The sequence below is a fragment of the Saccopteryx leptura genome, chromosome 8 (genome assembly GCF_036850995.1).
Source record: "Saccopteryx leptura isolate mSacLep1 chromosome 8, mSacLep1_pri_phased_curated, whole genome shotgun sequence".
NCBI lineage: Eukaryota > Metazoa > Chordata > Mammalia > Chiroptera > Emballonuridae > Saccopteryx > Saccopteryx leptura.
Window position 1 is genome coordinate 68,233,416 of NC_089510.1, and position 13,775 is coordinate 68,247,190.

The 13,775-nt window shown below is 39.6% G+C and overlaps 1 protein-coding gene and 1 non-coding gene across 2 annotated transcripts in view; one reads left to right on the plus strand and one right to left on the minus strand.

The window, feature by feature from the left end:
- EHHADH (enoyl-CoA hydratase and 3-hydroxyacyl CoA dehydrogenase) overlaps positions 1-12,986 on the plus strand; it is a 37,889-nt gene extending 24,903 nt beyond the window's left edge. Inside the window, exons 6-7 of the mRNA XM_066347143.1 lie at positions 8,412-8,753; positions 10,052-12,986. Coding sequence (XP_066203240.1) covers positions 8,412-8,753; positions 10,052-11,313 — 1,604 coding nt within the window. The 3' untranslated portion in view covers positions 11,314-12,986. The remainder of the gene's footprint in view (positions 1-8,411; positions 8,754-10,051) is intronic.
- On the minus strand, positions 4,969-5,044 carry TRNAA-AGC (transfer RNA alanine (anticodon AGC)). The gene has a single exon. It is a non-coding gene; the product is annotated as a tRNA-Ala (tRNA).
- Positions 12,987-13,775: the final 789 nt, after the last annotated feature.

Consider the following 13,775-nt stretch of genomic DNA (forward strand, 5'->3'; position numbering starts at 1 on the left):
TTCACTTAATAAAAAAAAAGGAAAAGAAAAAAAAGAGTACATATTTAGTTTTCACATCCAATATGAAAGGAGAGAAAGAATTTCCAATGGGCAATGTTGCAATCAGCGGTTTTAGAGCCAGTTTTGTGTGGGAGTGGATTGTAGAAGGTTAGCACGTATCTAAAAATGTGATTAGAGAAGTTGCTGCAAATTTCTCTACAAACTTAATGTGTATCCTGGAGAGTTAAAGTAATTAGCTTCATGTTTTGTGGGTTTTTTTGTGTGTTTTTTTTTAGCAAGAGAGGTGTGGGGACAGAGAGAGAGAGAGAGACAGGGAGGGAAAAAGATGAGAAGCATTAACTGGTAGTTGCACTACTTTAATTGTTCATTGATTTCTTCTCATACATGCCTTAACCAGGGGGCTCAAGACAAGCCAGTGACCCCTTGCTCAAGCTAGCAACCTTAGGCTCAAGCCAGCAATCTTGGGGCTCAAGCCAGCAACCATAGGATCATTTCAATGATCCCATGCTCAAGCTGGTGAGGCTGTGCTGAAGCTGGTGATGTTGGGTTTAGAACCTGGGTCCTCAGTATCCCAAGTCGACGCTCCATCCACTGCATCACCGTTGGTCAAGCAGCTTCATGTATCTTAATGCTGTGGTTATATGAAGCCTCTCAGACAATTGCAGTGCAATAGACTTAGCAGAGCAATTCAGAATTACTTGGTCAAGTCAGTTGCTTTGGCAAAACTGGGGGAAGGAGGGTTCTATAAAATGTTATTTATTTGCACTTACATTAAGAACTTGTTTGCACTGCTTTTACCCAAACTGAGTAAGAACTCATTACTACCTGCATGTTTCTGGCATGAAGCTGAAAGGGTGTGCTGTTATTCAAAATGGGCACAGGGGACATCCAACTGGGAGCCTAATGCTCTGCTTTTGTCCCTGTCATGAACCTTGGTCCTGTTACTGTGACTGCACTGGCTGTGTTAGCCTTTTGTAACAATTCTAATTGTGTCTAAAGACCCTGGTTATTTGGCTTTGTGACTTTAAAAAAAACCTTAGTGGTTTCATCTGCCTTTCTCTTTATTTTATCTTTTGCTCTTTGTAATTTTTACTCTTTGTCAACATTTACTTAAACATATTTCACAAGGTCAGGGTGACACTGCCTTACATAGGAGGCCTAAGCATGTGTCTAAATTTAACTTCCTTTGGACATACTACCCAGCTTCTGTGGGTGACCTCCTGCAAGCCTGGGAAAGTACAGTTGTTCTGCTATTCTTTGCAGAGTTTCTCTGACAGAGATAGCTCAATGTACATCAGCATTAGAGTAGAGAGAATCCTTTATGTCTTAGGAAACCATTTCTATAAATGGTGTATTCCGTCTCTCTTTATCCTAGGCAGAGAAAATCTCTTCCTGTCAGTTTACCATATAGGAAGGCTGGAAAATAATCACCTCCTTTTCTTCCATTAGGAACATAATTCACTTTTTTAAAAATCAAAACTTGAATATTATGCCTTAGAAAACCTTGAAAAATGAAGAAAAAATGTGAATGGGTCAAGAAAAGAATTTAACCATAAGCATATTTGAATCACCAATTAGTTCCTCTCTCACCCATTTTCCTGTGCAGGCAATGCTGGTGCTGACTTGCTCATACTTGCCTCTCTTATTATGTAGGTACAGCTGAGTGACTTTAAAACTACCAGAACTCTAAAACTATCACATGTATAATAATACCCTTTGAAAACACTAGGCCTATAGACCCAAATTCTGAATATATTTTGTGGCAGTAAACTGAAATTGTAAGATAATAACACCCTTCAGTTATAGCTACAGCAGGAAAAGGATAGGAAATTGTACAGGGAAAAACCATCTCTGATGGTGCTCTGATCCCAAACTCCAGTGAATGTAACTCACTTGACCCCTAGGCTGATCTGGTTAGGTGCTGTGGGTAGCTCCCAGAATGCACATATGCACCCTGAGAGGTTCTGAGCATCCCTAGGATAACAGGATTATGCTGATCGGCAATCTTGACTGAACATCATTAAGCAGGCTTGACTTTTATTTTTTCTTGTCTCTTTCTTTTTCTTCTTTCTTTCTTTCTTTCTTTTTCTTTCTTTCTTTCTTTCTTTCTTTCTTTCTTTCTTTCTTTCTTTCTTTCTTTCTTTTTCTCTCTCTCTTTCTCTCCCTCTCTCTTTTCCTCCCTCCCTCCCTCCCTCCCTCCCTCCTTCCTTCCTTCCTTTTATTTCTTTTTCTTTTCTTTTTTCTTTTCTTTTTTTCTCTTCTTTTTCCTTTTCAAACTCTGGCCCAGGGCAAACTTTCCAGGAGCTATAGTTGTCCTTGATACAGTGTCTGACATAACACCATGCTCAGTAGCAGGATTCAAATAATTTAACAACCGGCTCTCTGCCCTAATGACCCTTTTAAGTATAAAAAATAGATATAAGAAAAGGTATTTCATGCATTTAATACTTAAATGAAAACAATAAAAGAGGTACACAAAGAGGTATAGATTATTTTATAAGACAGAGTTTTAAAATATTAATGAAAAAATATTAAATAATACTTGACAAAAAAACCAATAAAATTGTTAGTTAAGGTATTTCCAGTGAGCCTGACCTGTGGTGGCGCAGTGGATAAAGCATCGACCTGGAACACTGAGGTTGCTAGTTTGAAACCCTGGGCTTGCCTGGTCAAGGCACATATGGGAGTTGATACTTCTTGCTCATCTTAGAGAGAACCCTGATTACAAGTGCCATTTTAACAACCAGTTCGCCAAACTCAACAAAAACTAGGTATCGGTTCTGCCAAATCAGTGCGAACCAGCTGAAGCCCACCACTGACTCTGTTCTTGGACCTCCCAGAAGTGACACTACAAAATTAATAGCTGAATTAAAAAAAATACTCGTGCCCAGGCTCCGCCCTTAAAAACCCTTAACTGCATCTATAGTGGGGCTTGGGCATCTGAACTTTTTAAACTCCTCAAATAACTCTGATATGTGCTATGGTGTTGAGAAGTCAGTCCAACATGGTAGGAACAGTGGCAATGTCACAAGGACAGGGATCCGCTAAGAAATTCCAATCTGTGCTTGTTCCAAGCCCTCTGTTTATGCCACAACACTGACAGCTCAGCCCCCTTCCCTCATCTACTTGGTCTTTCACACACTTGTCTTCTCCCTCCCCCTCTTCCTACTGTCCACTCTTATCTTCCTTTTGGACCACCAGAAATTAAATCAGGTCATGGAAAGGTTTCCATCCTTCTCTGCTGAGCTTGCCTGCCCGTAAGTTGAGGATAGGGCTAACTCCTGGGGTAAATAAGCAAGTAATTGGTAGCCTGTTGGGTAGAGTTCATATTTTTCCAACAAAAGCAGGGTGAGCAAGGACTGCATGCAGCTAACTACCATCTTTCCTTCCTTTCTCGAATCCTATTCTTAACATTATATGGGAAAGCAACAATTTAAAATCCATTCTTTTCAATTCTACATAAAAATCAAGCATTAAAATATTCTCCCCTCCTAGGCTAAAAAGGTTGAAATTATGCAATGCTTCACAGATATACTTCCAAGCGGACGTGATTACATCCTAATCTTACTCACTCTCCATCGGGCACATACAGGAATGCCAGACGGGCTCACATTCATATGTCTTTTTATAGTGAAACTGCTCTATAAGATTTGGTAGGTTTTCTGTCTAAACTCATATGTACATTTTTGATACAATGGTTTATTCTTGAGATGGTAGCACTTTTTAGAAAATATTTTATAGTATATTGTTTTAGAAAACAGTTTTAATAATGTAATTTGTTATGTATTTATTCTTATATGCAAACATTAGAAACATTCTATTGAAATTAAATAAATAGAAGAGTAAAAATCCTGATTAGAAATTTATATATGATATACATATATGAGAATATTTCTACTTTTTTGCTATTAACTGTTTATACCCAGGAACATGAGCTCTTTCTCTATTAAAGTCTTTTTTTTAATGTTCTTAATAAAATGTTACATTATCCTCTTAAAGGTCTTGATAAATTCTTTTCTAGAATATTCTTAATAGCTTTAATGAGGCACATTTTACCCCATAGAGTTGTGCAACCATCTCCATAAATCAGTCTTCAGACTTGTCCAGTACCCCAGAAAGTCCCCTCATGCCCTTTTGCAGCTAGCCTTAGCCCTAGGCAACCACAGAGCTTTCCATCTCTATGCGTCTGTCTATTCTGCACATATATTGAATACTATAAATGGCATCACACAACTTGTAATCTTTTGCATCTGGCTTTTTTTTCAGTTAGCTTGTTTTTGAGGTTCTTCTGTAGCGTTGTATGAGTAGTTTGTTTTATAGCTGAGTAGTGTTCTCTTGCATGGCTATACCACATTTTCTTTATCTATTCATCAGTTGATGGTATTTGAGTGTTTCCATTTTTGAGTTCTTATGAATAATGCTGCTGTGAATATTCATTTAAGTTTTATATGGACATATGTTTTCATTTTTCTTCAATGGATTCCTAGGAGTGGAATTGCTGGGCTGAACAATAACTTTGTTATCTTTTAAGAAACTGTTAAACTGGTTTCTAAAGTGGATGTACTGTTTTATGTTCTCACAAGCAATGTACCAGGGTTCCAGTTACTCCACATCATCAACAACATTTGATATTGATGTCTTTTTATTTTATTTTATTTTTTTATTTTTCTGAAGCTGGAAACAGGGAGAGACAGTCAGACAGACTCCCGCATGCGCCCAACCGGGATCCACCCGGCACGCCCACCATGGGGCGACGCTCTTCCCACCAGGGGGCGATGCTCTGCCCATCCTGGGTGTCGCCATGTTGCGACCAGAGCCACTCTAGCGCCTGGGGCAGAGGCCAAGGAGCCATCCCCAGCGCCCGGGCCATCTTTGCTCCAATGGAGCCTTGGCTGCGGGAGGGGAAGAGAGAGACAGAGAGGAAGGCGCGGCGGAGGGGTGGAGAAGCAAATGGGCGCTTCTCCTGTGTGCCCTGGCCGGGAATCGAACCCGGGTCCTCCGCATGCTAGGCCGACGCTCTACCACTGAGCCAACCGGCCAGGGCTGATCGCAATCATTTTAGTGGGTCTATATTAGTTATATATAGCTGCATAACAAGTTATCCCAAAAATCAAACCTTCATTAAAATCTTACCGTTTCTGTGGGTCAGGAATCTGGGTATGGTTGGCTAAGTCCTCTGGTTTAGGATTTCACATAACATTATATTCAAGGCGTTGAAGGGGCTGGATTCATCTCAAGGCTAGACTGGAAGAGGATCTGCCTCCCAGCTCCCGTGGGTGTTAGTTGGATTCAGTTCCTTATGGCCCAGTAAACTAAAGGCCTCAGATCCTCTCTTGTCATTGGCTGAAAACCTCCTTCAGCTCTTTGTTACATGGGCTCCACCAAAGGGCAACTCACACTTGGCAGCTGATTTCCATCAGAGTGAGGAAGTGAGAGAGGAAGAGAGTGAGATTTTTATACTTTAACCTCAGAAATGATGTTTAAAATCTGCCTACACATTCACTGTAGTTTGAGTTTGCATTTCCCTAATGACTAATGATGTTAATCATTTTCCACATGCTTGTTAGCCATATGCATATCCTCTTTGGTGAAATAGCCACTCAAGTTTTGCCTGTTTAAATAATTGAGTTACTCCCTGGTGGAATAGCTTAGTTGGTTACTGCATTATCCCAATTTACCAAGGATGCAGGTTTGAGCCCCCATCAGAGCACATACAAGAATTAATTAATGAATGTGTAAATAAGTGGAACAACAAATACATGGATGTTTCTCTTTCTCTCTTCCTACTCTCCCTCTAAAAATCAATAAATAAAAAATAAATTTTAAAAATTAGGTTATCTTTCCTCTTACTACGTCATCAGAGTTTTTTATATATTATGGACATGAATTTTTATTAGATACTTGATTTTCAAACTGTATTTTCTATTGCTTTGATAATAAATTACCACAAGCTTAGCAGTTTTTTTGTTTGTTTGTTTGCATTTTTCCGAAGCTGGAAACGGGGAGGCAGTCAGACTCCCGCATGCGCCCGACTGGGATCCACCTGGCATGCCCACCAGGGGGGATGCTCCGCCCATCCAGGGCATCGCTCTGTTGCATCCAGAGCCATCCTAGCGCCTGTGGCAGAGGCCACAGAGCCATCCCCAGCGCCCAGGCAAACTTTGCTCCAATGGAGCCTTGGCTGCGGGAGGGGAAGAGAGAGACAGAGAGGAAGGAGAGGGGGAGGGGTAGAGAAGCAGATGGGTGCTTCTCCTGTGTGCCCTGGCCGGGAATCGAACCCGGGACTCCTGCACACCAGGCCGACACTCTACCACTGAGCCAACCGGCCAGGGCCAAGCTTAGCAGTTTAAATAACAAATTTATTCTCTTAGCAATCTCTTGGTCAAAAGTCCAGTAGGGGTATTACTGGGCTAAAATCTAGGTGTCAGCAGCTTCACTCCTTTCTGGAGTCTGTAGGGGAGAATCATTGTTGGTGGAGTTCAGTGCATTGTAAGACCAAGGCTTCTACAAGCCACAGTGTCTCTTGGTTCTTGGCCTCCTTCCTCCACCTCCAAAGCCACCTCATCACCAACAGGTTTAGTCTTCACCATGTTGCATCTTTCTGACCCTTCTTCATCAAATCTCTCCTCACTATAGCGAGGAGAGGTTCTCCTCTTTATGGACCCACATGATTAGATTGGACCACCTGAATAATGTAGGATAATCTCCACATCTCAAGGCCTTTAACCGTAATCATATCTGTAGAGTTCCTTTGCCATGTAAGGTAATAAATTCATAGGCTCTGGGAATTAAGAAGGGGACATTTGGCAGGAGTGGGAGGACAGGCATTATTCTGTCTACTGTACAAATATTTTCTCCCAGTCTGTGGCTTATCATTTAATTTTCTTAATGGTGTTCTTTGTAGTGCAGAAGTTTTTAATTTTTATAAAGTTGAATTGATTGATTTTTCTTTCATGGATCATGCTAAAAACACTTTGTCTAACCCAAGGTCACAAAGGTTTTTCCTATGTTTTCTTCTAGAAATTTTTATAGTTTTAGCTTTATAACTTAGATTTATGATCCATTCTGAGTTAATTTTTATATATGGTATTAGATAAAGATCTAAGTTTATTTATCTTTTGCATATAGATATCCAGTTGTCTCAGCACTATTTGTTGAAAAAACTCTTCTTTTTTCTCTCATTGAATTGTTTTGGCACCTTAATTGAAAATCAATTGGCCATGATTATAAGGATTTATTTCTCTCAGTTTTTCTACATTGATTTGTATGTCTATCTTTGTACCAATATTACACTGTCTTTTTTTTCTATGTATTTTTAAGTTTTTGATACTATTAAGAATCAAGCCTGACCAGGTGGTGGCGCAGTGGATAGAGCATCGGACTGGGATGCAGAGGACCCAGGTTCGAGACCCCGAGGTTGCCAGCTTGAGCGCGGGCTCATCTGGTTTGAGCAAAAAGCTCACCAGCTTCAACCCAATGTCACTGGCTAGAGCAAGGGGTCACTCGGTCTGCTGAAGGCCTGCAGTCAAGGCACATATGAGAAAGCAATCAATGAACAACTAAGGGGTTGCAACACTCAATGAAAAACTAATGATTGATGCTTCTCATCTCTCCAATCCTGTCTGTCTGTCCCTGTCTATCCCTCTCTCTGATTCTCTCTGTAAAAAAAAAAAAAAGAATCAAGTTAAAATTACTTTGAATCTAAAATATTATTAACTCAGAGCTATTTTCCTTAAACTGACAGATTAATATTTAATCTATTATAAAATTGGAATAATAGGAAAATGCTGCTTTTATGCCTGAACTAAATAACTTGAAATTGCTTTGGAGCTATTAAATTCTTATGGAACTAAGTTGCAAAGACATTAGAGACTTTGGTATTAATGTTACATTAAATATTTTTCCCCCTTCTATTCCAAGTGAGAGGAGGGGAAATAGAGAGACTGACTCCTATGTGCGTCCTGACTGGGATCAACACGGTGACCCTTGTCTAGGGCCGATGCTCTGCCCATCTGAGGCCATGCTTGCAACCAAGCTATTTTTATTGCCTGAGGCAGAAGCTTCTCGGAGCCATCCTCAGCACCCAGGGCTGATGCTCTTGAACCATTTGAGCCATGGCTGTGGGAGAGGGAGAGAGAGAAAGAAAGAGAGAAAGGGAGAGGGAGGGGGTGGAGAAGCATATGGTCACTTCTGTGTACCCTGACTGAGAATTGAACCCAGAATATCCACACACCAGGTCGATGCTCTACCACTAAGCCAACTGGCCAGGACCACATTAACTATCTTGTTGAATAGTATTTAATTGTGTACTTTGAGTCTGAACAAATTATTATCATTATTATTATTTACTCATTTTCCCTTAGTATAAGTATCATTTCCAAAGATCTGATTTTCTTTCTTATTTCTTTCAGATCAGTCTCTAGAATCCCGTAGACTTTTCAACAGGCCAGTTCAGATCTTGCCCAACATGGACTCTATTTTCAGTGAAGCCTTCCTGAAAATGCGGAAGCAGTATCCTGGGTGCCTTTCTCAGGAGACGTGCGTTCGTGCAGTCCAGGCTGCTGTACAGTATCCCTATGAGGTGGGCATCAAGAAGGAGGAGGAACTGTTTCTGTACCTGCGGCAATCGGGGCAGGCTAGAGCCCTGCAATATGCTTTCTTCGCTGAGAGGAATGCAAGTAAGTGGTCAGTTCCCTCTGGAGCATCCTGGAAAACAGCGTCGTCTCGGCCCATCTCCTCAGTTGGCGTCCTCGGTAAGAACATGGGGTAGTTAATGTCATTCTCCAAATCTGCATTTGTAACGTGCTGCTACCATTTGCTTAGGGCCATTGGGTGCCTGGTTTTATGTTAAATATATTACATGTGTTAGCTAACTTCATTTTCACCTCAGCCAATGAACTGTCTTCATTTTACATATGAAGCCTAGAGACACTAACCTCAACAAGGAGCTAAACGCAGGTAGTGTAAGAGTCTGACGGCAAGTCTGTCGGATTCAGACTCCAGGCATTGTTCACTCATCCCAGCCTCTTCTTTCTATGAATGTCACACGTGGGCTTTCCCAACAAGGATTATTTGTACTACATTTTAAGGTGTGTCCTGTCACTCCTGTAGCTAGTTATTTGGGGTGAAGTCTTTTGTCCTTCTGGTCCCTAGAACCATTCACTTCTCCTAGTTCAAAACCACTATCCTCACTTTTATCTATGGAAAATGATTTGACTTTGGATGGTGGGCACACAACACAATCAATGACTCAAATGCTGTAGAGATGTTTACCTGAAACCTGTGTATTCTTATTGATCATTGTCACCCCATTACATTTAATTTCTAAATTAAAAAAAGAAAACCCACTATCCTCATATCTATCTGAACCTTCAAACAAGGGCTTCCCTACTTTTGACCCGTGGAATTTTCCCAAACAAGTGTCTTCTTTCCTCAGAAGCTAGCTCTCTGATTGGCTTCTTTCTATATAAATTTTAGGATTAGCTTGTTAATTTCTGCAAAAAAGGTTATATTTTTGATAAGAGTTGCACTGATTCTGCATATAATTTTGGGTAATATTGCCATCTTAATAATACCAAGCCTCTGAATAATGAACATGAGATTCTTTCCATTTATTTAGGTCTTCTTTAATTTCTCTCAATGTTTTCTGTGTTTTAGTGTATAGGTTTTGCAATTCTTCATTAAATTTATTCTAAAGTATTTTATTCTTTTTGATGCTACTCTGAACGGAATTGTTTTCTTAATTTTGTGTTCAGATTGCCTATTGTGAGTGTGTAGAAATACAATTGATTTTTGTATATTGATCCTGTATCTTGCAACTTTGTTTAACTTGTTTATTAATTCTTAATAGTGTGTGTGAAGCATACTCACTGTTATATATTCTAAAGCACTTAACACAGTGTCTAGCCTTAACTAGTATTCAATCCATTTATATTCCTTGAAATGATCTCTTTAAATGCCACATTGCCACAGATGGCTTGCATCCACTGTGTAATTGTTCAATTCTCAATACCATTATATCATTTTTTTCCTCCTTTACTCTTATCTACAGGCTTGGGAACAATGGGTCGAGGCATTGTCATTTCTTTTGCAAAGGCCAAGATTCCTGTAATTGCGGTAGAATCAGACAAGAAGCAGCTGGACACTGCAAACAGGATAATAACTTCCCTCTTGGAAAAGGAAGGGTCCAAAATGCAGCAGAGTGGCCATCATTGGTCAGGACCAAAACCCAGGTTAACTACATCTATGAGAGAGCTCCATGGTGTAGATTTAGTCATTGAAGCAGTATTTGAGGAAATGAACCTGAAGAAACAGGTCTTTGCTGAACTGTCAGCTGTGTGCAAACCAGAAGCTATTTTGTGCACCAATACGTCAGCTCTGGACATCGATGAGATAGCTTCTTCCACTGATCATCCTCACTTGGTCATTGGCACCCATTTCTTCTCACCAGCTCATGTCATGAAGTTGTTAGAGGTAATTCCCAGCCGATACTCTTCCCCCACTACTATTGCCACTGTTATGAACTTATCAAAAAAGATACAAAAAATTGGAGTAGTAGTAGGCAACTGTTTTGGATTTGTTGGGAATCGAATGTTGAATTCTTATTACAATCAGGCATATTTCTTGTTAGAAGATGGCAGTATGCCAGAGGAGATAGATGAGGTGCTGGAAGACTTTGGTTTCAAAATGGGACCTTTTAGAGTGTCTGATCTTGCTGGGTTAGATGTGGGTTGGAAATCTCGAAAGGGGCAAGGTCTTACTGGACCGACGTTGCCTCCAGGAACTCCTGCCCGAAAGCGAGGCAACAGGAGATATTGCCCTATTCCTGATATGCTCTGTGAATCAGGACGATTTGGCCAGAAGACAGGTAAGGGTTGGTACCAATATGACAAGCCACTGGGTAGGATTCACAAACCTGATCCCTGGATTTCCAAATTGCTGTCACAGTACAGAGAAACCTATCACATTGAACCACGTGTGGTTAGCAAGGATGAGATCCTCGAGCGCTGCTTATATTCACTCATCAATGAAGCATTTCGTATCTTGGAAGATGGGATAGCTTCTAGCCCAGAGCATATTGATGTTGTCTATTTACATGGGTATGGATGGCCAAGGCACAAGGGTGGGCCCATGTTCTATGCGTCCACAGTTGGGTTGCCCACAGTGCTAGAGAAGTTGCAGAAATATTACAGGCAGAATCTTGATATTCCGCAACTAGAGCCCTGTCACTATCTGAAAAAACTGGCTTCCCATGGAAACCCTCCTCTGAAAGAATGGCAAAGGTTGGCAGGACAGCCCAGCAATAAATTGTGATTCAGCCTTTCAGGTTATGCCTCACCTGCTGGCGTCAGGTAATGCTCACTGAATTTCATTGAAGTTCAATCTAAAGATCCAAAATAAGATTGCTCTGAAATACAAAGTTAAAGAAATAATCAGGTAAACCTCCTCTTTGGGTCCTCTGTCTGATGATGCTAATGGGTCAAATATTCAGTGGTGTGCTTCCGATGCCTCTGAATCTGTCTCTATCAGATAAACTACTTCAATTTCAGTGAATGAACTCATGTTAATACTTTAATAGCTAAGAAGAGAGCCTCAGGAAAAATTTGAGTCTCCCAAGTGCTTTTATCATTGGAGAAATATATAATCAACTAACAAAGCTGATAAAAGCAACTAAGTTATAAATTAATATTGACCCCCTTTTGCCTCACACACATAGCTCTGATAGGAAATCTTATGGATCCTTCATTCAACAAACATTCGTTGTGCCACCCCTGAGCATCTTGTACAACCCTTGGCAGACCTGGAGTCCAGGCAGGCATTAATCCAGCACGGATGCCTGTGATGAAGTTCAGTTCATAGTCTCGGAGGTGGAGTGGAGATAGTTGGCAGGGTAGAGTCAGCAGTAAGAGTCTCCACGAGTGATCATGAAAAGTTGCCCAAGGAGACACAAGATATTAAAGGCAGAACAGAGTTGAAGTTGTAGGCAAGACACAGTTGGAAATTGGTGTAGGGCCCAAGTACTTCAAACCAGAATGGGGAACTCCGAGTAGCATGGCAAGTCATACTGAACATTACCACTTCCGTCCAAGGCTCAGTCACACATGTGCGCAGTTGCGCTTGATGCTTGCTCATAATGTGTGTTGATGATTTCCCTTCACTGTCAGGGGATGCCCTGGTCTTTCTTTACTTTTCTATTCATGGAGAAATAATAGATAGCAGCAAGTTGTTGATTTAGTATAAGAAGGGATCTTAACATCTAACCTCCTCTGATCTGGTGTTAGATTTAGATTCTGTAATGATGCCACTTTTCCTGACATGACAAACTTTTGTGATGTTGGGTATGGAACTGGTTGAGTCTTGAAAAATCTAAAATTATTACAAAACAAATTTTTTATAATATTGTCATAAGACTCTTAATGTTTTGTGTGGTTAAAAGTTGAGGGGTTGGTCAAAACAAAAACTTGCACACAAATGTTTACAGTAGAATTATTCACAATAGCTCAAAATTGAAAACAAACTGAAATGTCCAACACTGATGGATGGCTAAACAAAGTGGAATAGCTATACAATAGAATACTTGGCAATAAAAAGAAGTGAAGTACTGATACATGTGAAGTACTACAACATGATGGACCTTGAAAATATTTTGCTAAGTGAAAGAACTCAGCCATGAAAGCCCACATATTGTGCGAACATTTATAGGAAATGTTCAGAATAAGCAGATCTACAGAAACAGAAAGCAGATTAGAGGTTGCTTAAAACTTGATTGGTTGCAGCTGAGGAATGGGGCGTGACTGCAGATGGGCACAGGATTTCTTTTTGGGTTAATGAAAAAATGTTCTGAGATTATTATGGTGATGGTTACTTAACACTGTGAATCTACTAAAAACCACTGGCTTGTATACCTTAGATGAGTTAATTATATGGTGTGTAATTCTATCTTAATAAATTTTTTAATAAATAAATAAATGAACTCAAGCTTTGTACTTCAGTGTGATGATGTTTTTATGATCTTTTGTTTTATGATAGTTTTGTTGTAAACCCAAACAAAACTATCAAAAGTTCTGGTGGAGAAATCTTGAATGAATGAATATAATATATTTTTTATTGTAAAAATAACAGCAGAAAAACAAAACACCCCTAGAGTGTGCCTTGACTTGCAGTTCAATTTAAAATAATTTTTAAGATATACATTACTGGGGTTTATATAAATTTGTCCTTGAAATTAAAGATGTCAATAGAAAAAATTCTTGAAAATAGTAACTTTGCCTCCAAAGTGACTTTTTTTCAAATTAATATAAACATATACACATTAACTTTTTCTTCTTTAGACCTTTAGTAGGTTTTATATTGTGTTCTTAAAACTCATTTTCACCCTACACTATCCTCTAGATTGGGACTTTGAAACTAGAGTATCTAGGAGTAGGTTTTATGAGTCAGTAATTTCTGAAATTTTATGTTAATGTTTGTTTATATATATCTGAATGCATTTCTTAGAAGAGATACCACATTCTCCTAAATGTTTATGACCCAATAAAGGTTAAGAACCAACATTTTATATAAATAAAATAGGAAGAGGAAATACGAGTTTATTTATTCTTACTTTATGTCAAAGGTGACAAATCTAATTCTAATTTGTTGGGTCCTACATAAAACAATATGATGAGACCTTCCAGGATGTGCTGCTATCTCACCCTCGAAAACGCACTTGCTTAAAAAGCTTTCTTTGTTGTTATTTCTAATAATTTTTAAAGTATCTAAAAGAAAACCCAGCT